Source organism: Pleurodeles waltl, chromosome 4_1 (genome assembly GCF_031143425.1).
Source record: "Pleurodeles waltl isolate 20211129_DDA chromosome 4_1, aPleWal1.hap1.20221129, whole genome shotgun sequence".
Taxonomy (NCBI): Eukaryota; Metazoa; Chordata; class Amphibia; order Caudata; family Salamandridae; genus Pleurodeles; species Pleurodeles waltl.
Genome location: NC_090442.1, coordinates 812745459 through 812772401, shown reverse-complemented (window position 1 = coordinate 812772401; position 26943 = coordinate 812745459). Strand labels below are relative to the sequence as shown.

Below are 26943 nucleotides of genomic sequence, written 5' to 3'. Positions count from 1 at the left end.
CCCCTCAGCTCCACCTAGCAGGCACTGGCCACAATCCCACGCATACAGAAAACCACCGCCGGAGGAAGGTCCTTCACCTACCTCGCAGCAAAGAGCTGGAACAACCTACCCCTACACTCCAGACAAAGCCCATCCTTCACCATCTTCAGGAAGAACCTTAAGACATGGCTCTTCAAATGAGGCTCTGCACCCCCTCCCCCCAGCGCCTTGAGACCCTCACAGGAGAATAGTTGCGCTCTATAAAAACTGATTGATTGATGTGGTAACCCCCGGCTGAAGTACCCCTGTCAGGAAGTTAATCCTGACTGGCACAGTTGGGAGATCCAGGTCCAAGGCTTCAACTGCCCTACGCTCCCTCCTCCGTAGTCACAATAGGAAGTGAGAGCATGCCAGTATCTATGGGTGTCCAGTCCAATGGCTTCTCCTAACTCCTCATACCAGCCTCATTTACTCCAATGCACACTCAAGAGGGTCCTGAGATCCATCCCATTCCTCACCTATGCCTGGTATATCATAATAAGACTCAGGCAATGATCTGGCCCCTGATGGAGTCGTACGATGCTGTATGAGGATATCATATATAAGGTATGAGGACGGGGCTTACACCACTGGTGGGTGCCAGTGGCGCGGGGAGCGCTGACGTCGGGAATGACACTGGAGAAGGCCAACTGTGTGGACTCAGCGTCGTTCCGGATCCTATATCGGATACAAGGGACCCCATCAGTGCCGAGGCTGAAGCCGCCAGTGTGGAACTTGATCGGGCCTCTGCCAACCCCGTGGGGCCCAAAGGCGCACCAGCGGGGGTGGTCCGCTCAAATACGAGGCGCATGGCTTCATAAAACTCCTTGAGTTGAGCGGAGGTCTCTCTGGCTCCTGGAAAGGGGAGGGGAGGACGGGGGCAGCAGCTCAATGTCAGCCCTGGCATCGGCTCCGCAGAACTGTGCTCAGAACGTCGACATTTCCTGAGTCGCCTCATCAGCCAACGGGTGAGGTGAAGTCCACTTGGACTTCTTTTCGTGTCTTTTCCCCGAGTACCCACAGGATCTCGAGTGAGATGAAGATGACTTGGAGATCCTGCAGCAGTCACACGACCTCCTCCTCGACCGGGAACGTGACCGCCGAGGAGTCACGCCGACCGACATCGACTGCAGGGCCGCCATGAGCTTCAGGGACCGCTCCCTCAAAGTTTCTGGAGCCATGGCCTGGCAGTCGAAACACAACTCCGATTCGTGGTCTCAGTCCAGACACCAGAGACATACCTTATGGGCATCCGGCACTGGCATGGCACAGTGGCAGGTGCCGCATGGCTTCAATCTGTCTTCCTAGATGACATCCTACACAGACTAGTAAAAAATCTTCGACAAAAAGGTTGAAAAAGGCCTGACAAAAAAGATAGAGAGTAGCTCGATTCCGGATCTGCGCTAACCGGCATGGAAGGAAAAGAACTGACGTACGCATGTCTGGGTGGTGCCTTTATAGGCCACCGTGATGTCACAAACGGCTCCGACAATGACACGTCGATCCGAACAATGCCACCCAACGGCGAGCGCAAGGATATTGCTCAGCAAAAGTTCTGGATTCCAAGCTGACGCCAGGGAATTCTAAGGTAAGGAATCTGCAGCTAGAAGTCTCTATCAGATTGATTCAGATAAATATCTATTTTTAAAAAACTGGTATGGAGTACTTTCTGTGGTGTTTTCGCTGTGTTACTGTATGAGTTATTGCATAAATACTTTACACATTGCCTTCTAAGTTAAGCCTGCCTGCTCTGTGCCACGATAACAGAGGGTGAGCACAGGATGATTTAGGTTGTGTAGTGACTTTCCCTGACTAGGATTGTGGACCCTACCTGAATAAGGGTGTATACCTCTGCCAACTAGAGACCCAATTTCTAAATGTTGCTGTTTGTGTACTGTATAAATACTTAGTACATTGCCTCAAGTTCTGCCTGACAGCTTTTTGCGCCGAGCTACCCAGGTTAAATTAGTGACTTTCTGTGGTTCACCCTCCAAGAGATTGTGGCTCTTGCTTGACTAGGGCTCACACCACAGTCAACCAACAACCCAATTTCTCATACAGCCTATGATGTTGGAATATGGGATAACTGATCAGTTGTTATACAATGTCAAACTGGCAAGAGTGGCAAAGAAATCCTGTTGTGTGTTCCAGAAGTACACCTGATGTCAGGGGTCCTACAGGTGATGAGAGATCAAGGACAAATGAGGTACCATGATACACAACCCCCAATGAGCTGATTTATCTAAAGTATGGAGAAAAGGGCCAACTTACACATGCTCAAAATAATTGATCAAGATCAGGAAACTATGTATGCCTGTGAAGCTGTTGTGAGGAAATAGGAGACTAAAATTAAATCAGGGTTACTCTCTTAACAGTGCTTATACAACAGGGCTGGTACATGAAACATAGTTGAAAAGTGCCCATGATATGCAGTCACCAGGGCACAAATCTTCCACATGGCTACATATGACAATTCTGTGGAAAGGTCCACAATCTGATGTTGGTTTCAACACTTTCAGGGGATGAAATTGAAATTTCCTCACATATGTGTTTACAGGGAAATCAGGTCAACAGGTTTGTAAGCTTCGCTTTTGGTCTGATCACTAAGAGAACAGTAGTGTCAAGGAAGATGGCTAAATACCCTTTGTGCTCAAATTGATTTACTTTAATGGTGTTGTGTCAAAGGGGTTTAAATAAGGAAAAACTAATTTATTCGAGTTCTGAGTTCACCATGTCAAAAGTGAATTCTGATATAGACAATGTTCTCTGATCCTAATATGAATGATCACCTTTTGGAAAGTAGACTTAGTGCATGGTGCATCATAAAAAGCAGTCATTTATTGGATTAGTTTTGTATAAGAGTGGACCAATACCCTTCATTTTAAAATACATCAAAGTGTCTGATGGTAGGTTTTCACTTATGTGATGACTTAAGAATAACAAGTTTAACATGAAAGTGATTTTCAACAGTAGTACCAATGTAATCATTGTCACTTAAAATATTGTCATTGTGTGCACAAGCATTATCATTACCATAAATAACAAGGCATTGTTACCCCTCGGACCACTAACCCACAGTAATGATACAGTGTGCTCTGCTGGATTTAAATTTACTTTTCCAAGCTTTTTGGCAGGCAAAAATGATTTCTATGCAAATTTAGGTAATAGATGGATGAATAAGGTTATAAAAAGTGACAATAGATCCTTCCCCAGTACAGGGCAGAGATATTTATAAATGTGACTTTTTTGAAGATCCTACACCAATAAATGTGTTTAGCGGCTCTTTGTCAATAATAGGGTTTTGAGAAGCTTAATCTTTGTTGCTGGATAGGTTTTCAAAGTTGTGCTCCAGGAGAAATAATATAGCATGGACATGATTTATTTTCACATGCTGTGCACAGTTTCAATGTTAACATTAGGTAAATTACATAAAATATGCATTTCCAGACATGTTTCCTACCTGATAAAACTTGGGGGTGCATTTTGGCAGAGTAGAACTTGTTAATGTCTATCATAGGCACAGTTCCGGTTTTGTTTGGATCCAACTTCATATATGCCTAATTAAAATAGAAGATTCAAAATAAATGATTTTAATTATAAACTCTGGAAATTAATGGAAAGGACAAGCCTTGATTACTTTTAACATATCATTGAATAATTACAACAATTTAGAATGATAACTGACTGTCACTCATGTAATAATAACTTGCACATTCTATAAGCTACACATCCATGATCTCTAAAATATATTATTGTTACAACAAGGCAGGGTCAAAAGATGGATGAATATGACCACCAGTCAGTTACAAGGATTACTACTGCTCATCTGTTGGACAAATCACATGTTTATCTGTATCAATAGTTTTTTAAAATGTTATCTTTATTCCAACACAACACAGAGTATTTTGCATGCATTCAGGACAGAGCACGATTTTAGCATCTAGCTACAGACCACCATAGCGGTCTGTTGATGTGCGTTCCTCTCATTCATCAACCATCCAGAATAGCGGATAGAAACACTGTTATACACTATGCCACTTACTTTATATTATAGCTATATCATGACAAAGTAGTTGCTAGAGTTTTACATGCATGAACTAATGGTATCACTCCTCTAGCCAACTGTTGTTTGCTTTGCTTGTTTTATTTATGAATCCTTGCTCATGCTAACTATTGCTTGACCTTCTCACAGCTCACATTTATTTAGCATATGCCGAATAAATAACCTCACTTGAAACATTTACACACCTATTGCAGAACTTAATACAAGGCTAAATTGTTTTAAGCTGCAGCTACATTAATAATCCTTGCTTTCACTATGCCTCCTTCCTCTTGCCAACAGCCATCCTACTCTATTTAAGAATGTGATGAACTGCACCTCTTCCCACATCACTAGGTTTGAAGCACTGTAGGAAAGTGCCTCTTTTGGCATGGTTACCCCCACGTTTTGCCTGATTTCTGGTCCAATTTCAACTGAAAGTGCATTGGCTACCTGGTAAACAGGTCCTCAGTGCCAGATCTCTTTCTCGTAAAACTACACAGTTGTTATTCCAATTGGCAAACCCTTTAGTTGCCACTGTAAGTCCCTAGTAAAGGGTACCCTTGGTACCTAGGGAATGGGGCACCACAGAAAACCCCTAAGGGCTTCAGCACAGACTGTGTCAGCCTCAAGGATTTCTCACCAACTGCAAACAGAGCTGCCATTGCAGACTGCATGTCTTGGTAAAGAGATAAAATGAAAACATGACATGGCTCATAGCCTGTTTGCCATGCCCCTAGCACTGCCTGCAGTATATGTAAGTCACCCCTCTGGCAGGCCTTACAGCCCTAAGTCAGGGTGCATTATATAACATGTGTGGGCACAGCTGCATGAGCAGCTATGCCTCTGTTATGTCTTTGTCGGGACATACCAAGTGACCAGTGAAGCCATTTTATGTACGTGTGCTGGACACTGGTCATTACGAGTTCCCCTGCTACATAATGGCTTTACTGAAGATAGGGATGTTTGGTAGCAAACATCTAGTATTAACAAACCCTCACAGAATCCACTGATGGATTTATTAATACATGCACACAGAGGGCACATTAGAAGCTTCCCCTGAAAACCTACCAACCCTTAGCGTGCTCACTGACTGGTGCAAACCATTGCAGCCAACCTAGAGGGTCTTCTGCCCCCCTGAGGTGAGAGCCAAAGCTCTCAAGGCCTCAGAACAATGGCCTGCTCTGACCAGAGGTGATAACACCTCGTTCAGGAAGGATGAACATTCCAGGGCGGGGAGCTTCAAAGGCCTTGCCGCCTTTAAAATGTGACCCAGGCCTTTCCAAATGGTAGAGAAGGCCAACCCTCCCAGTTCCTGACCCCTCTTTTGGCTGCAGGACTGGTGGTAAAATTAGTTAAATTAGGAAGAGTGCCCAATTCATGCCAGTCCCAATCCCACGGTGGACAAGCTAAAGTGGACACTATTTTTTTTAATTCCTCCATCTTGTTTGGAAATATTTAGGCCAATAGAGTTAGGGCTATGCCCATTTTCCAAAGGAAGTGGTCATAAGAAGAATGCAGTCACCCTAGAGGTGAGTAGCCCATTTGCTACCACCTGGCACCCCTGTAACACCCCTAAATTCCGTATTTAGGTGACACTCCTGAACCCTAGAACTCAGATTCCTGTCAACCTAAGAGCTGGACACTACAGCATGACACCAGCGGAGAAGACTGCAGACACCAACTGACTTGGTCTCAGCCCTACTGGTCTGTGGGCAGAAGTCAACGATTCTGTATCAAAAGATAACCCATCCTGCAGCCATGAGACCTCCAAAGCCCTGGGAGGACTGCCTGCCTTCGACAAAGACAAAGTTATCCCGTGGACAGCGAACCTTTACGGAAGAAACCAACTTTAAAGAAAAACATCTCTGGCCTGAGGAACCGCAAGACCGCACCCAGCTCCACTTCTGCTCCTGAAGCCCACGGCCTGAGTCCAAGTGGCGAACCTTTACGGATGAAACCAACTTTAAAGAAAAAGAACTCTGTCCTGAGGAACCGGAAGACCGCACCCAGTTCCACTTCCGCTCCTGAAGCCCACGGCCCGAGTCCAAGTGGCCCACGGTTCCTGTGAAGGTTCCCCAGTGATTCTAAGCACAAATCTACGGTGGGTTGACCCCTGCTGGACTCTACCTCGAAGCCTGCAGCCTCAATCTGAAGACTCCCCCTTATCGTGACCTCCTAGTAGGCTGATTTCCAACGTCTAAGGACACCCCTGCATCCAGAGCCCCTGGACATTGGGGAGCTGGACCGACGGTGTCTCTGAGTCCTTCAACATCCAAACTTGCCTGGACAACTGTGGGTTTCTTCATTCATTACTTTTCTTCATTCGGGCTCCTGCCCTGAGCCTGCTGCCTTTTTCAAACACTGACCTCCTCTACTGACTTGTAATGGGCATTGTGTTGGCACTCTGCACCGAGTGCCCCTATGCCGCTGAGAGTGCAAGTTTGGTGTGACCTTGTGGCCCCACCAGTACTTGCATCAACCCCAAGAGATCAACCCCTAACACCGCTTTACCCACCTGTGAGCAGCCCATCTTTGGTCACACATTGGTTAACATTCGCCGCCTGACGCTGTGTTGACACTCTGCACCTGTCCGCCCCAGTGTCACTGAGGGTGTACGTTTGGTGCTGCCTTGTGGCCCCCCTTGTATTTACCTCAACCACCAGAGATCAACCCCTGACACTGCTTTACCGGGTGCACTCCTGGTACTGATTTGAACCGCGACTAGTATTGACCTAAAGCCCCGGATACTGGATTTGTAAGTTGAGTACTTACGTGCAGAACTGCATTCTTGTTTTCCTCCCATAGATTAACATTTAATTTCAATATCAATTACAAGGTCAATTTGTGATGACATAGTGGAAAGGAGAAAAGAATAGTATTTATCTGCCATGATGCACTGTAGCAGCTTTCATACTAGTTAATACAGAAGATTTTTGAGGTCGGTCCACACTGTAATTTTATACCAACCCGGTAAAGGCTCCTTGGATGACTGAAATTGTTTTCAGTGTTAGTCATTTTTCTCAGTATTAGTCAGAGTTGTTAAATACAGGGAGTGCAGAATTATTAGGCAAATGAGTATTTTGACCACATCATCCTCTTCATGCATGTTGTCTTACTCCAAGCTGTATAGGCTCGAAAGCCTACTACCAATTAAGCATATTAGGTGATGTGCATCTCTGTAATGAGAAGGGGTGTGGTCTAATGACATCAACACCCTATATCAGGTGTGCATAATTATTAGGCAACTTCCTTTCCTTTGGCAAAATGGGTCAAAAGAAGGACTTGACAGGCTCAGAAAAGTCAAAAATAGAGAGATATCTTGCAGAGGGATGCAGCACTCTTAAAATTGCAAAGCTTCTGAAGCGTGATCATCGAACAATCAAGCGTTTCATTCAAAATAGTCAACAGGGTCGCAAGAAGCGTGTGGAAAAACCAAGGCGCAAAATAACTGCCCATGAACTGAGAAAAGTCAAGCGTGCAGCTGCCACGATGCCACTTGCCACCAGTTTGGCCATATTTCAGAGCTGCAACATCACTGGAGTGCCCAAAAGCACAAGGTGTGCAATACTCAGAGACATGGCCAAGGTAAGAAAGGCTGAAAGACGACCACCACTGAACAAGACACACAAGCTGAAACGTCAAGACTGGGCCAAGAAATATCTCAAGACTGATTTTTCTAAGGTTTTATGGACTGATGAAATGAGAGTGAGTCTTGATGGGCCAGATGGATGGGCCCGTGGCTGGATTGGTAAAGGGCAGAGAGCTCCAGTCCGACTCAGACGCCAGCAAGGTGGAGGTGGAGTACTGGTTTGGGCTGGTATCATCAAAGATGAGCTTGTGGGGCCTTTTCGGGTTGAGGATGGAGTCAAGCTCAACTCCCAGTCCTACTGCCAGTTCCTGGAAGACACCTTCTTCAAGCAGTGGTACAGGAAGAAGTCTGCATCCTTCAAGAAAAACATGATTTTCATGCAGGACAATGCTCCATCACACGCGTCCAAGTACTCCACAGCGTGGCTGGCAAGAAAGGGTATAAAAGAAGGAAATCTAATGACATGGCCTCCTTGTTCACCTGATCTGAACCCCATTGAGAACCTGTGGTCCATCATCAAATGTGAGATTTACAAGGAGGGAAAACAGTACACCTCTCTGAACAGTGTCTGGGAGGCTGTGGTTGCTGCTGCACGCAATGTTGATGGTGAACAGATCAAAACACTGACAGAATCCATGGATGGAAGGCTTTTGAGTGTCCGCAAAGAAAGGTGGCTATATTGGTCACTGATTTGTTTTTGTTTTGTTTTTGAATGTCAGAAATGTATATTTGTGAATGTTGAGATGTTATATTGGTTTCACTGGTAATAATAAATAATTGAAATGGGTATATATTTGTTTTTTGTTAAGTTGCCTAATAATTATGCACAGTAATAGTCACCTGCACACACAGATATCCCCCTAACATAGCTAAAACTAAAAACAAACTAAAAACTACTTCCAAAAATATTCAGCTTTGATATTTATGAGTTTTTTGGGTTCATTGAGAACATGGTTGTTGTTCAATAATAAAATTAATCCTCAAAAATACAACTTGCCTAATAATTCTGCACTCCCTGTATTTAGCTGCAGGGTCCAAGTTATTTGTTTCAATCTCTCTCTACGATAACAGCCACTATAGCAAATAAAGAGGCATCAGTTTTGTAAAAACTGGCAAAGTCAGTATGAATCCCCGAACCTCCTTCACTGTTCTATGAGACGGCCACTTAAAAACTAATCTCAACAGCAGAAAATTGCAACCCAAATATCAGACATTCAATATTTAATTCACTAATTTCTCTGCTTTGGTGCAGACTGAATGGTTTTGCATTTTTAAGTATTTCCTTTACTTCGCTTTGATGTTCCTTGCAAGTGGATGAATAAATCTATGTATGCATAAAGAATTCTTCAAAAGATGTAGTTCACAAAGCGCTGATACGCATCAGATGTATTACTGAGACTAAATGGCAAAACATGATACCAGAAATGTCCAGAACTAGTACTGAATCTAGTTTTTCATTCGTCCATAACTGATTATATAGTTCCCAGAGATCTAGTTTGGAAAAAATCCTTACAGATTTCACTTGATCAAGGAGTACATATACAAGAGGAAATCGATAATGGTTCCCTATGGTGATGGCATTCAATTGTCAGTAATCAATACATAGCATAAATTCTCCATTGCCTTTTTTCTCAAACAAAACAGGTGCCCTGCTGGTGTTACAGAATGTCAGATCTAACCATTCTCTATGTTTTCCTGCAGGTCTCTGCAACTAGCAGGAAATACATCTTGCCACAATGAATGGCATCTCATGTTATCAATTCTGCAAACTTATTTTTGATGAGGTAGAAGAGTATCTGCCCATTTCTTGCTAAAAAAGTCACAGAAGAACAAGTTACTTACCTTTGGTAACAATCTTCTTATCAAACCGCAGATACTTCATCTTGTGAATATTTTTCACAAAAAGACTTTCAGGCTGGATCCAGAAACTTTAAAGCAGTTCTCTTACATGTCGGTAGGGGATGTCATGCGGCTCCACACTGATGTCATTCTACTACGAAAGTGATGAGTGGAGCAGCACATAAACACCACCCATGCTCTGTCATTTGCTTTCTAGGCGGTCCTAACCCTCGGACACAGAGTCCCTGAGCAGATTGGCATGATGAGTCTGCAGACCGCTGTTATTGGGACCCTTACAGATGTGAAAAGAGCTCAGGTCAAAGAATGGGGAGGTGATAGGGTCGGTCATCAGTACTGGAGGTAAGTAAATAGTTCTTTGGATGGATATTTATAACTGTGAATTTCTCATCTTGTGATTAGATACCCTTGCAGTACCTCCTAAGGTAGTAGGACTGTGAACTAGCTCATGGCAAAAGAAGTACAGAGCTGAACAGGCAAAATGACCCTGTCAATGACATGGCTGTCGACTAGAGGGCTTCGTAAACGTGCAACCAGATGCTCATGCCGCTGCCTGATAAATGTCCAGTGTAGGTACTACACATGCTACCAACTTTGGCCCTGGTGGAATGACTTAAGCATTTTACCCATTACACTTTTGGAAACTTTTTTGTATACTTTATGGAAATCCAAAGGGCATGAAAATAGCATCCCAGAAGATCGCTAGCATTTGCAGATCTGAGGGTCCGGCTGGTGCAGAAAAATTAAATTTCCAAAATGTTTCTATGCATTTGAATTTGCTCTTAGGGAGGTTAGTAGGGAAATCATTCAGATTAATTTTGCAGGTGGATACGTATACCACCAGACTGGTGTATTGTGTTGAGTGAGAAAGGGTGGGTCAAGCGGTGCAGGGCGATAGCAGCGTACTAACTTCCTGTTAACTGGAGGACTGAGCATGGTTTCGACCACGTATCTAAAAGGGTAACCATAAGAACCTCATTAAATGAGAACAGTGGCTCGGAGAGTGCCTGCCCAGGTTAAAATAGATTTGCCAAGACATTAGTCTTTACTTCCATAGTTGGTAGCCAATAAATGTAAAACGTCTGGCTGCCCTTTGCATTATGGCAGCAAAGAAGGAGCTATCCTTTGTAGCAGAACATGGGGGGGACACACTGCCGTTATGTGAGAAGTATTCAGCCCACTGGCATCCTTAAGTTCTTACCAGTTTTCTTCACACAGTGTTTCCCTTCAATACAGTCATCATTGCCTGAGACCGTCGTAGGAAGCTGGCTCTGTATACACTATACCAAAATGAAGTATGGTGTGTACAGAGTCCAGGAGTTACCCAGAAGCTTAAAAGAGGCTAAAGTGGATAATACTAATGCTCTCTTTTGTGGTAGTCTGGTCAAGCAGTTAGGCTTATCAGAGGGAAGTGCAAAGCATTTGTTCTACACACACAGTCAAGAAATGAGGCACACTCAATGACTAAATCCAGGCCAATTACTTTTATATATCAAAAATAAATTTTGTTATTTTATTACTAGAACCAAAAGATCTTTGTTACAGCTAACTACAGTTGTATGTACGTATCAAGCATATGTATCAAATGTATTTAGGGTTTTGCAGAAAGAGCAGTTTACGAGTAAGTAACTCTTTTCAATTTTTAAAAGTTGACACTACAATTTTTCATAGGAGTCAGTAGAGTCCGGAGGGGGGTGGAGGCAGTGTTAGCACATTTAATAGGTAAGTACATGATTTACGATTGCAGTCTTCAAGGGTTAGGATGTCCGTAGGTCAAAGTTCAACTTGACCCCAAAAGTGCACCACCAGCAACACAGGCCGGCTGGGTGCAGAGGTCAAAGCTGGCATCAGGTTTTCAATGGAATCCTATGAGGACTGGGGGAACTTGGTAGAAAACAGATTGCAGGTAAGTACCTGCAGTTTTAGGACACAGGCCTGGGGAGATTAGGTCTGCACGGGGGCCACAGGTCAGCACCGAACACATACCCTCGGCAGCACCCTGGGGCGGCTGGGTGCAGGGTACAAACACAGCATCGGGCACCCAATGCTTTTCAAACAGGGAACTGGGGGGGGGGGGGGGGGGAGGTTAGGGTGTCAAAAAGATGCCATAGACTGGGTCCAGGGTGTCAATTCCAGAAACCCAAAGGATGGACAGGAAGGAGAGGCACCCACTTAATGTTGCTGGACTGTCAGTCGGATTCCCCAAGGTCAGGGGGCACCTTTGGGTGTTGGGAATCTTTGTCGGATCCAGTCGTGGTCAGGGGGGTCCTTTGGATTCAGGCTGCAGGCACTGTCATCTTTGCCAGGAGGGGTCAACCCAGGATCGTCTCGAGGTCTGAATCGCCTGGGGTTCTTCTCTGGACCAGTGGGCCACCTTGACTTGGGCCGTGGGCGTCAGGTGCAGAGCAGACAGGGCTTGCAGATCCGGAGTGGTTCTGGAGTCCTTTTGGAAGGTTTCCTCTGGATAGGGCTGCTGTCCTTGGGAGCTGGGCAGGAAGTCCTCTGGGGGTTTGTGGAGGTCGCTGATCCTACAGGATACATAGCCTTTTTGGAGCAGGAGTCTTGAAGATGCAGACAGGCGTGTAGGGCTGGGGCCAAGTCAGTTGTCGTCTGGAGTCTTCACTGCTGGGCTCGGCTTAACAGTCCTTCTTCTTTCTTCTTCTTGAGGTCACCGTGGATCTGGTAAGTAAGGTGCAGGGGTGCCCCTAAATACTAGATTTAGGGGTGTTACATGGTTCAGAGGGCAGTAGCCAATGGCTGCTGTCCCTGAGGGTGGCTACACCCTTCCTGTGTCCACTCCCTTTGGGGAGAGGGGACACATTCCTATCCCTATTGGTCCCTCTCCTCCAAAACAAGATGGAGGAATAAGCAAGGTCACTGTGAGAAAGTAGCCTCTATCTAGCATGGTTACCCCCATTTTTGGCCTGTTTGAGTGTTTGTCAGTGTGTTTTTACTGTCTCACTGGGATCCTGCTAGCCAGGTCCCCAGTGCTCATAGTATAAAACCTATTTGTCAGTATGTTTTGCCTGTCTCACTGAGATCGTGTTAGCCAGGACTCCAGTGCTCATAGTTTGTGGCCTATATGTGTTGTCAGTATGCTTGACTATGACTGAAGTTCTGCTAACCAGAACTCCAGTGCTTATGCTTTCTCTACTTACCAAATTTGTCACTATAGTTTAGTGACTCTAGATTCCAATTCTGTTTGGCACACTGGACCCCCCTTATAAGTCCCTAGTAAATGGTACCAGGGTACCCAGGGCATTGGGGTTTGAGGAATTCCTTGTGGGCTGCAGCATTTATTTTGTCACCCATAAGGAGCTCATACAAACCTTTCTTCAGGACTGCCACTGCAGCCTGACTGAAATAGTGCACACACTATTTCACAGCCATTTTCCACTGCACTAAGTAACTTATAAGTCAACTATATGTCTAACCTTCATTTACTGATGGCTAGGTGCAAAGTTACTGTGTGTGAGGGCACCCTTGCACTAGCAAAGGTCCCCCCACGTTGTCAAGGGCCAAATCCCCGGACTTCATGAGTGCGGGGACACCATTATAAGCGTGCACTACAGATATGTCAATACACATATGTAGCTCCACAATGGTAACTCCGAATATGGTCATGTGAGGTGCCTAAGATCATGGAATTGACCCCCCCCCAATCAAAATCTGGTATGGGGGGGCAATCCCATGCACCCTGGGGGCTCCACCATGGACTCCCAGTACCGCCAAACCAGCTCTGTGAGTTTTCCACTGCAGCCACAGCTGCTGCCACCTCACAGACGGGTGTCTTCCTTCCTGGGGATTGAGCAGCTCAATCCCAGGAAGGTAGAACAATGCATTTCCTTTAGGAGAGGGGTGTTACACCCTCTCCCATTGGAAATAGGTGTTGCAGGCATAGGGGGGGGGGTATCATCCCAGAGCATCTGGAAATGCTTTGAAGGGCACAAATAGTGCCCTCCTTGCATAATACAGTCTACACCAGTTCAGGGACACCCCGTCCCTGCTCTGGTGCGAAACTTGACAAAGGAAAGGGTAGTAACCACTCCCCTGTCCATCACCACCCCAGGGGTGGTGCCCAGAGCTCCTCCAGAGTGTCCCTGGCATTAGCAATCTTGGATTCCAGGTGTGGGGACCCTCTGGAGACCTCTGAGTGGCCGGTGCCAGCAGTTGACATCAGAGACCCGGCCTGATAGGTGCATACCTGGGAAGGTAGCCAATCCCCCTCTCAAGGCTATTTAGGGTCTCTCCTCTGGGTGTTTCTTCAGATTCGGTTTGCAAGATTCCTCCAGGACTCCTCTGCATCCTCTGCTTCAGCTTCTGACCATCGGATCAACCGCAGACTGCTCCAGAAACTGCTGTAACTGCAACAAAGTATCCAGGAGGCTCCTGTATCCTGCAACTTCAGCTCCAGCCAGCATTTGTAACAGTTTCCAAGGTGTGCACGCTTTGAGGACTGCCTGTCTTCACCTTGCACCAGAAGAACCGAAGGAATCTCCGGTGGAGTGACAGAGTCACTTCCCTGCTTCAGCAGGCACCCTTCTGCGATGACAACCGGTACTCTGGGACTCCTCTTCTGATGAGTGTGATCCCTGGAACACAGGTGGTGGACCTAAGTGACCCAGACTGTCCAAAGGTCCAGCTGCCCAAATTTGGTGGAGGTAAGAGCTTGCCTCCCCATGCTGCGACAGTAACCCTGTGCACCACATCTTCTGCAGCTCCTTGGGCTTCTGTGCACTTCTTCCAAAAGTTCTTCGTGCACAACGTAGCCCAGGTCACCAGTACTCCATCCTGCGACAATCAAAGCTCTCTGAGTTTTTCTCCAGCGACGTGGGACCCTCCAGTATAGTGCTGCGACAACCACACTTTGCATCTTCTTTGTACCCGTGTTCTGGGACTCTCGTGGGTTCTGCCTGGTCTTCTGAGGGCTCTCTGAAGTGGTAAGAGCCACTTCTGTCTCCACAGTCCGAGTTAAGACCCCCAGGTACCTCCTTGGTCCAGACAGCTCCTCTTTGACGCAAACCGCGTACTTGCTTGAACCAAGGCTTGTTGGCGGAATCCAGCGACACAAACAGCCTGCATCCAACAACTCGACATGGAACATCTCGTGCACCCAGCAGGAACCCGCAGCCATCTTCTTTGGTGAAGTTCTGTACTTTTCTTTTAACCGGATAATCCACTTTTGCACCTTCTTCTAGGTTGGCAGGGGCTACTGTCCTTCCTGGACTCTTCTCCGACTTCTGGACTTGGTTTCCTCTCTCCACAGGTCTTCAGGTCCAGGAATCCATTGGTTGTTGCTTGCAGCCTTGCTTGGTTCTTGCATAATCCTTTATCACGACTTGTAGTGTGTCCTGAGGAAATTGGCTGTACTTCACTCCTCATTTCCTGGGCTCGGGTGGGGTAGTTTACTTACCTTTGTTGTTTTCCTACACACCCAGCGCCCCTCTACACACTACACTTGCCTAGGGGGAATTCTATAGTCACATTCCACTATTTTAGCATATGGTTTGTGTTGCCCCTAGGCCCATTGCAATCTATTGTATTTTCTACTGTTTACACTATTCTATAACTGTTTACTTACCTGATTTTGGTTACTAGTGTATATGTTGTGTATAATACTTATCTCCAATATATTTTTGGCCTTGTGTCTCTATAATAAAGTACCTTTATTTTTGGTAACACTGAGTATTGTCTTTTATTCTGTATACATGCTGTGTAACTACAGTGGTATTGCAGGAGCTTTGCATGTCTCCTAGTTCAGCCTTGGCTGCTCTGTTACAGCTACCCCTAGACAGCCCAAGCTGCTAGAATCAATCAATCAATCAATCATTCGCATTTATAAAGCGCGCTACTCACCCATAAAGGGTCTCAAGGCGCTGGGGGGGGGGGGGGTCAGTGCTCGAAGAGCCAGGTCTTGAGCTGCCTTCTGAAGGAGAGGTGGTCAGGTATGGCGCGAAGGTGGCTGGGCAGCGAGTTCCAGGTCTTCGCTGCCAAGAAGGAGAAGGATCTTCCTCCGGCGGTGGCTTTGCGGATGTGGGGTACAGCCGCCAGGGCCTGACCGGCGGAACGTAGAGTGCGCGGGGGGGTGTAGAAGGAGACGCGGCTGTTGATCAGTTTGGGTCCGAGGTTGTGGAGGGCTTTGTGTGCGTGGGTCAGGAGTCGGAAGGTAATCCTCTTGTTGATGGGGAGCCAGTAGAGTTTTCTCAGGTGTCCGGAGATGTGGTGGTGGCGAGGGATGTCCAGGATGAGTCTTGCGGCGGCGTTCTGGATTCGTTGGAGTTTTCTCATCAGTTTGTTGGTGATGCCGGCGTACAGGGTGTTCCCGTAGTCCAGGCGACTGGCTACGAGGGCGTGGGTGACGGTCTTCCTGGTGTCGGTGGGGATCCAGCGGAAGATCTTGCGGAGCATGCGGAGGGTGTTGAAGCATGCCGAGGTCACCGCGTTCACCTGCCTGGTCATGAAGAGTGATGAGTCCAAGATGAAGCCGAGGTTGCGTGCGTGGTCGGTGGGTTGGGGAGTGCTGCCTAGGGCGGGGGGCCACCAGGAGTCGTCCCATGCGGTGGGAGTGGGGCCGAGGATGAGGACTTCCGTCTTGTCTGCGTTCAGTTTCAGACGGCTGTCTGTCATCCAGTTCGCCACTTCCTTCATTCCTTCGTGAAGTTTGGTTCGGGCTGCGGTGGGATTGTTAGTGAGGGAAAGGATGAGCTGGGTGTCGTCGGCGTATGATATTAGGTTGAGTCCGTGGTTGCGTGCGATGTTTGCTGGGGGGGTCATGTAGACGTTGAAGAGAGTGGGGCTGAGGGAAGATCCTTGGGGTACGCCGCAGATGATTTCCGTGGCTGTCGATCTGAAGGGGGGGAGGCGGACTCTCTGGGTCCTGCCGGAGAGGAAGGAGATGATCCATTCGAGGGCCTTGCCTCTGATGCCGGCGTTGCTGAGGCGTCGTATCAGGGAGCGGTGGCAGACCGTGTCGAAGGCTGCAGAGGTCCAGTAGTATGAGGGCCACGGTCTCACCCTTGTTGGTCAGGGCTCTGATGTCGTCCGTGGCTGCGATGAGGGCGGTTTCGGTGCTGTGGTTGTCTCTGAAACCGAACTGTGTGGGGTCGAGGGAGTCGTGGGTTTCCAGGGCGATGGTGAGTTGCGAGTTGACAATTTTCTCAATCACTTTGGCGGGGAACGGCAGGAGAGAGATGGGTCTGAAGTTTTTGAGATCGGTGGGGTCTGCTGTGGGCTTCTTCAGGAGGGCGTTGAGCTCTGCGTGCTTCCAGCTCTCTGGGAAGGTGGCGGTGGTGAGGGAGGCGTTGATGACGTCTCGAAGGTGTGATGATGTCGTCGGCCCTGTTGTAGATGTGGTGCGGGCAGGGATCCGATGGGGAGCCGCAGTGGATCGAATTCATGGCGCGGGTGGTCTCCTCGGTGGTGGTTGGGCTCCAGTTGAGGATGGTGGTGATCTCGTTGGCGGGTTCTGGGGGGGGGGGGGTTCGCGTCGGCGGTCGGGAAGCTGTTGTAAATGTTGGTGATTTTCTGGTGGAAGAAGGTCGCAAGGGAGTCGCAGAGGTCCTGTGATGGAGGGATGGAGTTGTTTTCTGCGTCCGGGTTGGAGAGCTCTTTGATGATGCCAAAAAGTTCCTTGCTGTTGTGGGCGTTGTTGTCCAGTCTATTCCGGTAGGCGGTTTTTCGTGCGGCGGGGAGGTGTTGGTGATGTTGGCGGGTGGCGTCCTTGAGAGCTGAGAGGTTCTCTTCGGTCTGGTTGAGGCGCCACGTCTTCTCTCAGGTGCGGCATTCTTTCTTGGAGTCTTTGAGGTCGGGGTGAACCATGAGTTTTTCTTGTGGTTGTTGGTGCTGGCTTGAGTCTTCAGGGGGGCCAGGAGGTTTGCACAGTCGGAGAGCCAGTTGGTGAGGTTGTTGGCGGCTTCGTTTGGGTCGGTGGTGCCGGTGGGTTGGTTCTGGGAGAGGGTTGCTGCGATCTGTTCCGTGGTGATACGGTTCCAGTGCCTTCTTGGTGGTTGCTGAGTGTGGTGATGCACGGTGGTCTTCTTGAAGCTGAAGTGGACGCAGCTGTGGTCCGACCAGGTGAGTTCGGTGGTGTGGTTGAAGGTGACGTGTCTGCTGGAGGAGAAGATGGGGTCGAGCGTATGTCCGGCGTAGTGGGTGGGGGTGTTGACAAGCTGATTCAGTCCCAGGTTGGGGAGGTTGTCCAGGAGGGCGGTGGTGTTGTTGTCGGTGGGGTTCTCTAGGTGAAAGTTGAGGTCTCCTAGGAGGATGTAGTTGGTGGAGGAGAGTGCGTGAGGGTTGACGAAGTCTGCGATGTCTTCGGTGAACTTGGAGCGAGGTCCTGGTGGTCTGTACATGAGGGTGCCTCTGAGGGTGGTCTTGGGGTAGCTGTGGATCGTGAAGTGGAGATGTTCGGCGTCGGGGAATGAGTTGTCGGTGTCGGTTGTGACTCGGATGGAGTTTTTGTGCGCGATGGCGATGCCTCCTCCGATGCGGTTGGTGCGGTCTCTCCGGATGATTTTATAGCCGTCGGGGATGGCTATGGCGATGTCGGGTGCCGAGGTGGGTTTCATCCAGGTCTCGGTGAGGAAGGCGATGTCCGGGTTCGTAGAGTTGATGAGGTTCCACAGTTCGATGGCGTGCCTGTGGACGGATCGGGTGTTGATCAGGATGCAGTGGAGGTTGTTTCCGGGGGCGTTGTTCTCGGCGGGAGCGGGGTGGGTCCGATGGCAGGAGTAGTGGCAGTTGTTGCAGGTGAAGGATCCGTGGGTCCGTTTCGGGGTGGCGCGGTAGCAGCCCGGCGTGCGGCCGGGGTTGAGGCTGGTGAGGATGGCGGAGTCGTAGGTCAGGCGGGGGGGGCGGGGACCAGGGGTTCGGGCGCTGGGCGCGGTCCAGGCGCGGACGGGCGCAGACGGGCTTGCCTTAGGCGCGCCAGCGGCGCGCCAGCGGCGCGCCCGCTGCGCGGCCTCGCAGCGGCTGCCATTTAAGGGGGTAGCCGGGGGGGCGGGGTGAGCTGGGAGGCGGGAGGAGGGCGGGTAGGCGGGAAAAGCGGCAAAAGGCGAAGGCGGAAAAAAGCGACGCAGAGAGGCCTAAAGGACGAGGCGGCCTCAAAAAAGCGGGAAAAACGGACGGCGAGGGGGGGGAAAAACGGCGAGTGGGACAGAAGGCACAGTCTTACAGGGGTACAGAAGGCAATAAATGGGGGTGGCGCAATCATACGAGGATACAAAATGCAAAAAGGGGGGAGAGGGGAGCACAAGCACGCAAGGATACAGGAAGCAAAAGGGGGGGGCGCGATCACACTGGGGTACAGAATGCAAACAGGGGATCACAAGCACACAGGATACAGAAGGCAGAGGGGGTAACAGGCGAATCAGCAAGCAGAAGGAGGAGAAGGCAACACACAAGAGCTGGTGGCGCTGCGGGGACAGGGGGGTGACCTACCCTGAGGTCAAGGGTCACCACCACTGCCTCGCAGCGGCCGCCATTTAAGGGGGTAGCCGGGGAGGCGGGGTGAGCTGGGAGGCGGGAGGAGGGCGGGTAGGCGGGAAAAGCGGCAAAAGGCGAAGGCGGAAAAAAGCGGCGCAGAGAGGCCTAAAGGACGAGGCAGCCTCAAAAAAGCGGGAAAAACGGACGGCGAGGGGGGGGGGGGAAACGGCGAGTGGGACAGAAGGCACAGTCTTACAGGGGTACAGAAGGCAATAAACGGGGGGGGGCGCAATCATACGAGGATACAAAATGCAAAAAGGGGAGAGAGGGGAGCACAAGTATGCAAGGATACAGGAAGCAAAAGGGGGGGGCGCGATCACACTGGGGTACAGAATGCAAACAGGGGATCACAAGCACACAGGATACAGAAGGCAGAGGGGGTAACAGGCGGATCAGCAAGCAGAAGGAGGAGAAGGCAACACACAAGAGCTGGTAGCGCTGCGGGGACAGGGGGGCGACCTACCCTGAGGTCAAGGGTCACCACCACTGCCTCGCAGCGGCCGCCATTTAAGGGGGTAGCCGGGGGGGCGGGGTGAGCTGGGAGGCGGGAGGAGGGCGGGTAGGCGGGAAAAGCGGCAAAAGGCGAAGGCGGAAAAAAGCGGCGCAGAGAGGCCTAAAGCACGAGGTGGCCTCAAAAAAGCAGGAAAAACGGACGGCGAGGGGAGGGGGAAACGTCGAGTGGGACAGAAGGCACAGTCTTACAGGGGTACAGAAGGCAATAAACGGGGGGGGGGCGCAATCATACGAGGATACAAAATGCAAAAAGGGGGGAGAGGGGAGCACAAGCACGCAAGGATACAGGAAGCAAAAGGGGGGGGCGCGATCACACTGGGGTATAGAATGCAAACAGGGGATCACAAGCACACAGGATACAGAAGGCAGAGGGGGTAACAGGCGGATCAGCAAGCAGAAGGAGGAGAAGGCAACACACAAGAGCTGGTGGCGCTGTGGGGACAGGGGGGCGACCTACCCTGAGGCCAAGGGTCACCTAGAACACTGCCTACATTTCACTAATAAGGGATAACTGGACCTGATATAAGGTGTAAGTACCTTAGATACCCACTACAAACCAGGCCAGCCTCCTACAGTCACTTCGGCTCTGGACACCTTAAGGGGTGGTCCTAGCTGCAGTGGTCACTCCTCCTTGTTTTACCTAATTTTCTTGCCAGACCTGCCACCAAAAGTGGGGCTTCGTCTTTTAGGCAGGCACCTCCAGTAGCTGGAGTGTACTCGGGCACTGTAACAGGAGGCCTGAGCCTTTGAGGCTCACTGCCAAGTGTTGCAGTTCCTATAGGGGGGGAGGTGTGAAGCACCTCCAGCCAGAGCAGGCTTTGTTTCTGACCCCAGAAAGCACAAAGGCTTTCACCGCATGGGGTCAGAAACTTGTCTGTTAGTGGCAGGTTGACACAGACTGGTAAGCCCTGCACTAAAGGATTGGGTGAAATACAGGGGGCATCTCTAAGATGCCTTCTGTGTGCATTTTACAATAAATACAACACTGTCATCAATGTGGGTTTATTGTGCTGAGAAGTTTGATACCAAACTTCCCAGTCTTCAGTGAAGCCATCACAGAGCTGGAGCTATGGCGTTAGTAATGACAAACTCTCAGACCATGTACTTAATATGGCAAACACTGCACTTACAATGTCTTAGAATGAGCTCAGACACTGTAGGGGCATATTGATCATGCATCTATGCCCTCACCTGTGGTATAGTGCACTCTGCCCTAGGGCGCTGTAAGGCCTGCTAGAGGTATAACTTACCTATGCCACAGGCAGTGGTTTGTGGACATGGAACCCTATGAGGGATGCCATATCAACTTTAACTTTTTCTCCCCACCAACACATGCAATTTGTAATGGCAGTGTGCGTTTGTTTGGTGAGGGGTGGCACAATACATGCTGAGCCCTTAGGGAACCGCCCTGGCCATAGATCCCCTGGTACCACTAATACCTTTTACAAGGGACTTAGCTGTGTGCCAGGGGTCTGCCAATTGTGGAAGCAATGGTACAGTTTTAGGGAAAGAACACAGGTGCTGGGGCCTGGTTAGCAGGATTCCAGCACAAACTCAAGTTAAGTTGGCATCAAATATCAGGCAAAAAGTGTGTGTGTGTGGGGAGGTGGGGGTGGGGGCAGGAAGGGTACTGCAACAAGGGGCCAGTTTCCTACATCAGTGTCGAAAAGAATAAGCATAGTCTGGACCCTACCATGAGGTCAGGACAGAGTATTGGAATCTGAAGGGTTGTGATTTCGAGTCAAGCATTCTGCTCATAATCCAAAAATATTATACCCTACTCATCTTCCTCTGGCATTGATGGAGTCAGTGTTGATGTAACAGGAACTAGTGTAGAGGATGGTGCTGTAACTGAAGTTACTGCTTATCCTGATGCCAGTCCAAGGATACAGATGGCACCAAGGATAGACCCGCTGGTGAGAGCCCAGCTAGAGGCACCTTAGTATCCATGGGCCCGAAGGCATGCCAGACAGGGCCAGAAAAGTGCCAAATATATGTGAAAAGAGCCCAAACATATGCAACATGGCCTCCTTCCATGCCTCCGCTTGTTGCACAGATGGATCTGGGAATTCAGGGTGCAAGGAGATCAGACTAAGAATCAGTTCAAATGGGGATCAGAAGCAAAAATGGCACACTGATGCCATTGCACTCTCTCTGGAGTCTGAAAGTGACAGAAAGGGGATGATTCACGCTTCAACTTATTGTGATTTTTCATGAATTTACCTGAAGACTCTGACTGTGACAATGATCTGCTGTGGGAATAGGATCTTTCATTCAACTTCTGCCAGTCGCAGCATGGACTCTTCTTGTGTTTGTCAATATAAAGTTTCACCTCCCGGTCCTGTAAGGCCTTTGGGTTGATATGGGCGCAGTCAATGTAGGCTTAGTAGTGGTGGTCCAATAACAGACAACACAAATGGACTTCGTGAGGGTCCACCACAGACATGTGTTAGCAACAGACTGGACATGGTTTAAACCCTGTAGTTGTAGGGGGTGACATTTCCCTAGCATACTAAATACATTTAGGAGAAAGCTCAGTCAAAAGACCAAAGAGAATTTCCAGATCTGAGACTGGAGGCACAGAGTTTGCACCGCTGCTTGTCACATTTGGAATGACACTGGTGTACAGCCACATGATGCCACCTACTGGCGTGGAGAAGAAATGCAGGAGAACTACATTAAAGTTTCTGGATACAATTGAACTCCTCAGGAATATTCACAAGGTGAGGAATCTGCAGTTAGAAGTATCCATCAGAATTCAGCATGCTTTAGAGGATTTATTTCCTCCATTGTCCCTTCACTTCTAGCTGGAATTGGTTTCAGAGAAAAACAGGTCAAAGGTTGCACACAATCCAATTGAGGATTAGGAATATATTGCTTTCTACAATAGGCTGAGTTGAGAGAGAACTCCAGATTACCCCAATGGATCTGTGGATGATAAATCCTCAACCAAGTTGCTCTGAGGATGATCAGAAAAGATGGGTTATCAGTGAGATCAAATACACATTTTCTCAACATGCTCAGCTTGAATAGACATCAATAGGGGAGCATTGCCTTGAGACACAGTGCTAATAATCATCTCAGTAGCACCATTTCCTTCAAATGCCTCTTTTACCTCTTTCTCAGTGACTAGAATCACACATTGAACTTGGGAAAGATTACACATGAAGCCTCCGAACATCACAGAATCAACCACAGTATGCACTCCAATATGCACTTGTGAAGATGTGATCAAAACTGGTAAGAAATAATGTGATCTTTTGGTAACAGATACCAAACAGATGCAAGCCCATTCAAGGCCAGCAGTTCACGGATGAACCTCACTTCTTGATAGCTGGGGCATCTTTTTACTAAATGAACAAGTTACCTACCTTCGGTAACAAATTATCTGGTAGAGACACATTCTAGTTGCAGATTCCTTACCTCAAAATTTTACCCAGGCATGAGACTGAATACAGAGATTTTTCTTCAAGCAGTACCCTTGTGCGCCGTCAGGTGGAGTCGGTCAACTCTGCGTCTGTCGTTGGTGTTGTGGTCGCCGTGATGACATCGCGGTCGAATATAGGCACAACCAAAGTGCGCTGACGTCCGTTTCTTTTCACGACTTTCCACACCAGTGGCGCAGAGCCATGAAGAACACGGAGAATGGTGTGCCAGAACTAGGGCTCTGAAAAAGGAATCCCTGTCCCTAGAAATCAGTTCGTAGTGTGGCGAGGATGGGCAGGTTGGTAAGGAATCTGCAACTAGAATATGCCTCTACCAGATAATTTGTTACCGGAGGTAAGTAACTTGTTTATCTGTTTGAGACTTCTAGTTGCAGATTCCTTACCTTAGAATAGATGCACAAATAATACCATCCTCGGCGGTTGGCTGTGATCCCAGATCATACTAGAAAGTCCTGAAGGACTGAAGAGCCAAAGTAGCCATCTCTGCAGACCTGACTGTTGAGGCAGTAATGCTTTGTGAACATGTGCAGAGATGCCCATGTTGCTGCATGGCAGATGTCCAGGACAGGAACTATGCGTGCTAACGCTGTGGTGGCAGCATTTTCTCTGATTGAGTGAGCATGCAAACCCTCAGGAGGTTGCTTCTTTGCCAAAGCATAGCACATCTTAATGCAGAGCACAACCCATCGAGAGATGGTCCACTTATCACACCCACATATCCTACAAAGAGTTTATCGTCCACTCGGAAAGCTATGGAAAGATTGAAGTAGAACACCAATGTTCTTTTTGAATCTAGACATTGGAGACCTCTTCATGAGAAGCTGCATAAAAAGTAGGCAAAATAATGGCTGGCCTACATGAACAGGCATGACCACCTTAGGAAGAAAGGAGGCCCTGGTACAAAGCACCATTTTGTCAGGATGGAAGAACTGACAGAACTTGGCTTGAAGAAAGAGCTTGAAGCTCACTTACTCAGAGAGCAGAGGTGATGGCAATGAGAAAAGCAGTTTTTAATGTGAGGAGCCACAAAGGACAACTAGGTAATGGCTCAAAAAGTTTACACATAAGATAGGTAAGGACCAGGTTCAAATCCCAGTGGGGTATTATGAATGGGGTAGGTGGGAACAGATGGGTGGATCCCTTAAGGAACCTCACAACAATGGGAGACTTGAACAAAGACGGTTGATCTGGCAGTCTGAAAAAGGCCGAGATGGGAGATACATAGCCTTTAAGGGTGCCCCAAGCAGAGCCCTGCTGGGCCAGACAGGATGGACAGTAGAACCTCAGACAGGGTTTCAGAAAGGGGATCAACAGAGTTGTTGCTACACCTTGCCACAGATTTGTGCCAATGACAGGCGTATACCGTTTTGGCGGATGGACGACTGGCTGCCAAGATAACATTGCAGACTTCAGGCGGAAGGTCGAAAGCTGTCAACTGCCGCTGCTCAATCTCCATACCAGAAGGCGGAAACTGGACAGGTTTGGGTGGAGAACCGTCCCCTGTTGCTGCGACAGAAGACCCTCCCAAAGGGTCAGTCTAATCGGAGAATCTGTGGCCATGCTCAGGAGCTTGGGATACCATACTCCTCGTGCCGGTCCAGAACCACAAGGATTACTTGGGCCTGGTCGCTTTAGATCTTCTTCATAACTCTGGGCAGAAGTGGTATTGGCAGGAAGGCGTAAAGGAGGCCTGAGTTCCACTAGAGACAAAAAGAGTGGCTGAGCGAGTACCGCCTTGGAAACTTAAGCATCCAAAACAGCTGACATTGTACGTTCTCTACAAAGGCAAACAGATTTAACCAAGGCTCTTCCCGCTGCTGAAAGAGACCTTGCCCCACCTCCGGATGGTGATGCCATTTGTGACAATGGGGGTCATTACGACCCCAGCGGTCAGTGGTATAGTGGAGGTATTACCGCCAACAGGCTGGCAGGACCTACCTCCACTATTATGACATTGGCAGTTTGGCTCACAGTCTCGAACGAGAGGGAGTAGCCCCTTCAGGTTGTCTGCAAAAAACACCTGTCTGTCATGATGGATTCCCAGTGAGGCAGGTGATGGTGGATCCTGCCTCCAACTGGTCCAGAATTGTGCGACTGACTAGGAGGGTTTGGAAGCTGCAGTGGGGGTGGACTGGGCAGACATCTGTCTCCCTGACCCACAAGCTTGTGGGATTCAACGCCTGCAGCCACGCAGTGGCTGCGCAGCATGCGCGACTCAGTGACTGGCAGGAAAAGGATGAGGAAGGAGCCCCTTCTGTGGGCACGAAAGAGGCCAAAAGCAGACTGTGTTGGGCAAGAGGCAGCTGCGAGAGAAGAGATCGAGCTGTAGCCCGGGACTCCTTTTAACGCTTGACCGCCGAGTCCGCTTTATCTCATAAGAGACAAGTGCCATCGAAGGGCATGTCAATGAGAGGCTGTTGGACATCCCTCGAAAACCCAGACGTCCTCAACCAGGTGTTGCGCCGTAAGGCCACCATCGACGCAACCGATCTGTCCAGTGAGTCGATCGTGTCCAGACCACAACATATTGTGAACTTGGCTGCATCCCTCCCACCAGCAACTGCTTGGGAAATGATGCCCCGGGCCTCCTTCAGGACCTGCGGCAACACCTGCGCCACCGTATCCCATTAGGTATGGGTGTAGTTGGCCAAGAGGCATGCAGTGTTCATGGAACGCAATGCCAGACTGGAGGATGAAAACAACTTCTTCCCAAGCTGATCCAGTCTTTTTGATTCCCGATCTGGAGGTGCGGATGGGAATGCGACAGATTAGGAAGATGCCTGGATGACAAGGCTTTCAGATGTATGGTGTTGGGACAGGAATTTAGTGTCACTGGGTTCAGGCCGATGGCAGCGGGCGATTGTCCTATACACAGGAGCCCCTGTGCTGGGTCTGGACCAGGTATCCAGTAGGACATCTGTGCAGGCTTCATTAAAGGGTAAGAAGGGTTCAGAGGTGGAAGCCCCAGGCTGAAGCACCTCAGGAGGTTAGTCCTGACTGCCACAGAAGGAAGCTCGAGGCTGAGGACTTCAGCTGCCCTTCCCTCAGCTGTAGCTAGGGTAGGGGAAGAAACATGCCAGTGTCTGGAGAAGTATCCAGACCACTAGCCTCACCCAATTTCTGTGCCCAGTCCATTTCAGGATATTCTAGCTGGCATTCTAGAGGGTCCAGCAACTCCACCAAACTCTCCCTGTACCTGTAACCATAGTAAAGAGGGTCAGGATCCAACCTGGGGTGAGAAGAACCCATTGAAGTCAAATCTGGCGTCGACCAACACCGTTCTGGCTCTGGGTCGACAGGGATAAGTATTGGGTCAACGTAGTTTGTGGGCCCATTCGATATCGGGAGCATCAACGTCTTTCTTGACGCCAGGGAAGGTTGTGTTGGAACGACCGGCGTCGCCACAGATTCGATAACGGATCCAGAGTGGCGCTCAGTAGCTTAGGCTGAAGCCGCTGGCATGGAACCCGAGGCACCCCCTTCTGACCCCACAGGGGTCGAAGGCGCCACAGGAGGGTGTTGATCGGCCCACAAATGAGGCGCATGGCCTCATATAGCTCTTTCAGCTGGGCATAGGTGGATCCGGCTCACGGAAACTCAGGGATGTGCGGAGCCGACCCAGAAGTAGGCTCCACGGACGGAGACCTAGAGCGTCAATGCTCTTCCCGCGTCGCATCGTTCGAGCGATGGGGCGAGGTCGAAGAAAGTTTGGGCTTCTTTAGCTTCTTCTTGTGACCTGAGTGTCTCAAGGACTTAGAGTGGGATGACGAAGGCTGGTGGTGATTCCACGAGCAGTTCTTGTCCTTCCTATCGCATGCAAGCGGGAGTGATGCGGAGTCGAGCGTTGGGCTGCCATGAGTTTCAGGGACTGCTCCCTCAAAGCCCCGGGGTTCATGGCCCAGCACTCCGAGCACGACTTCGGGTCTTGGTCGCTTGAGGCACCACAAGCACACGAGGTGCAGATCTGTCACCAACATCATTCGATGACTGGAGTC

At 49.1% G+C, this 26943-nt stretch overlaps 1 protein-coding gene across 4 annotated transcripts in view; it reads right to left on the bottom strand.

Annotated features, from left to right (window-relative positions):
* The window catches only part of CAPS2 (calcyphosine 2), a 925516-nt gene that overhangs the window by 69893 nt on the left and 828680 nt on the right, over positions 1–26943 (bottom strand). For all 4 annotated transcript variants that reach the window (XM_069229548.1, XM_069229545.1, XM_069229547.1 and 1 more), the window contains one exon: positions 3479–3575. In XM_069229548.1, the coding sequence (XP_069085649.1) occupies positions 3479–3575 (97 nt within the window). The remainder of the gene's footprint in view (positions 1–3478; positions 3576–26943) is intronic.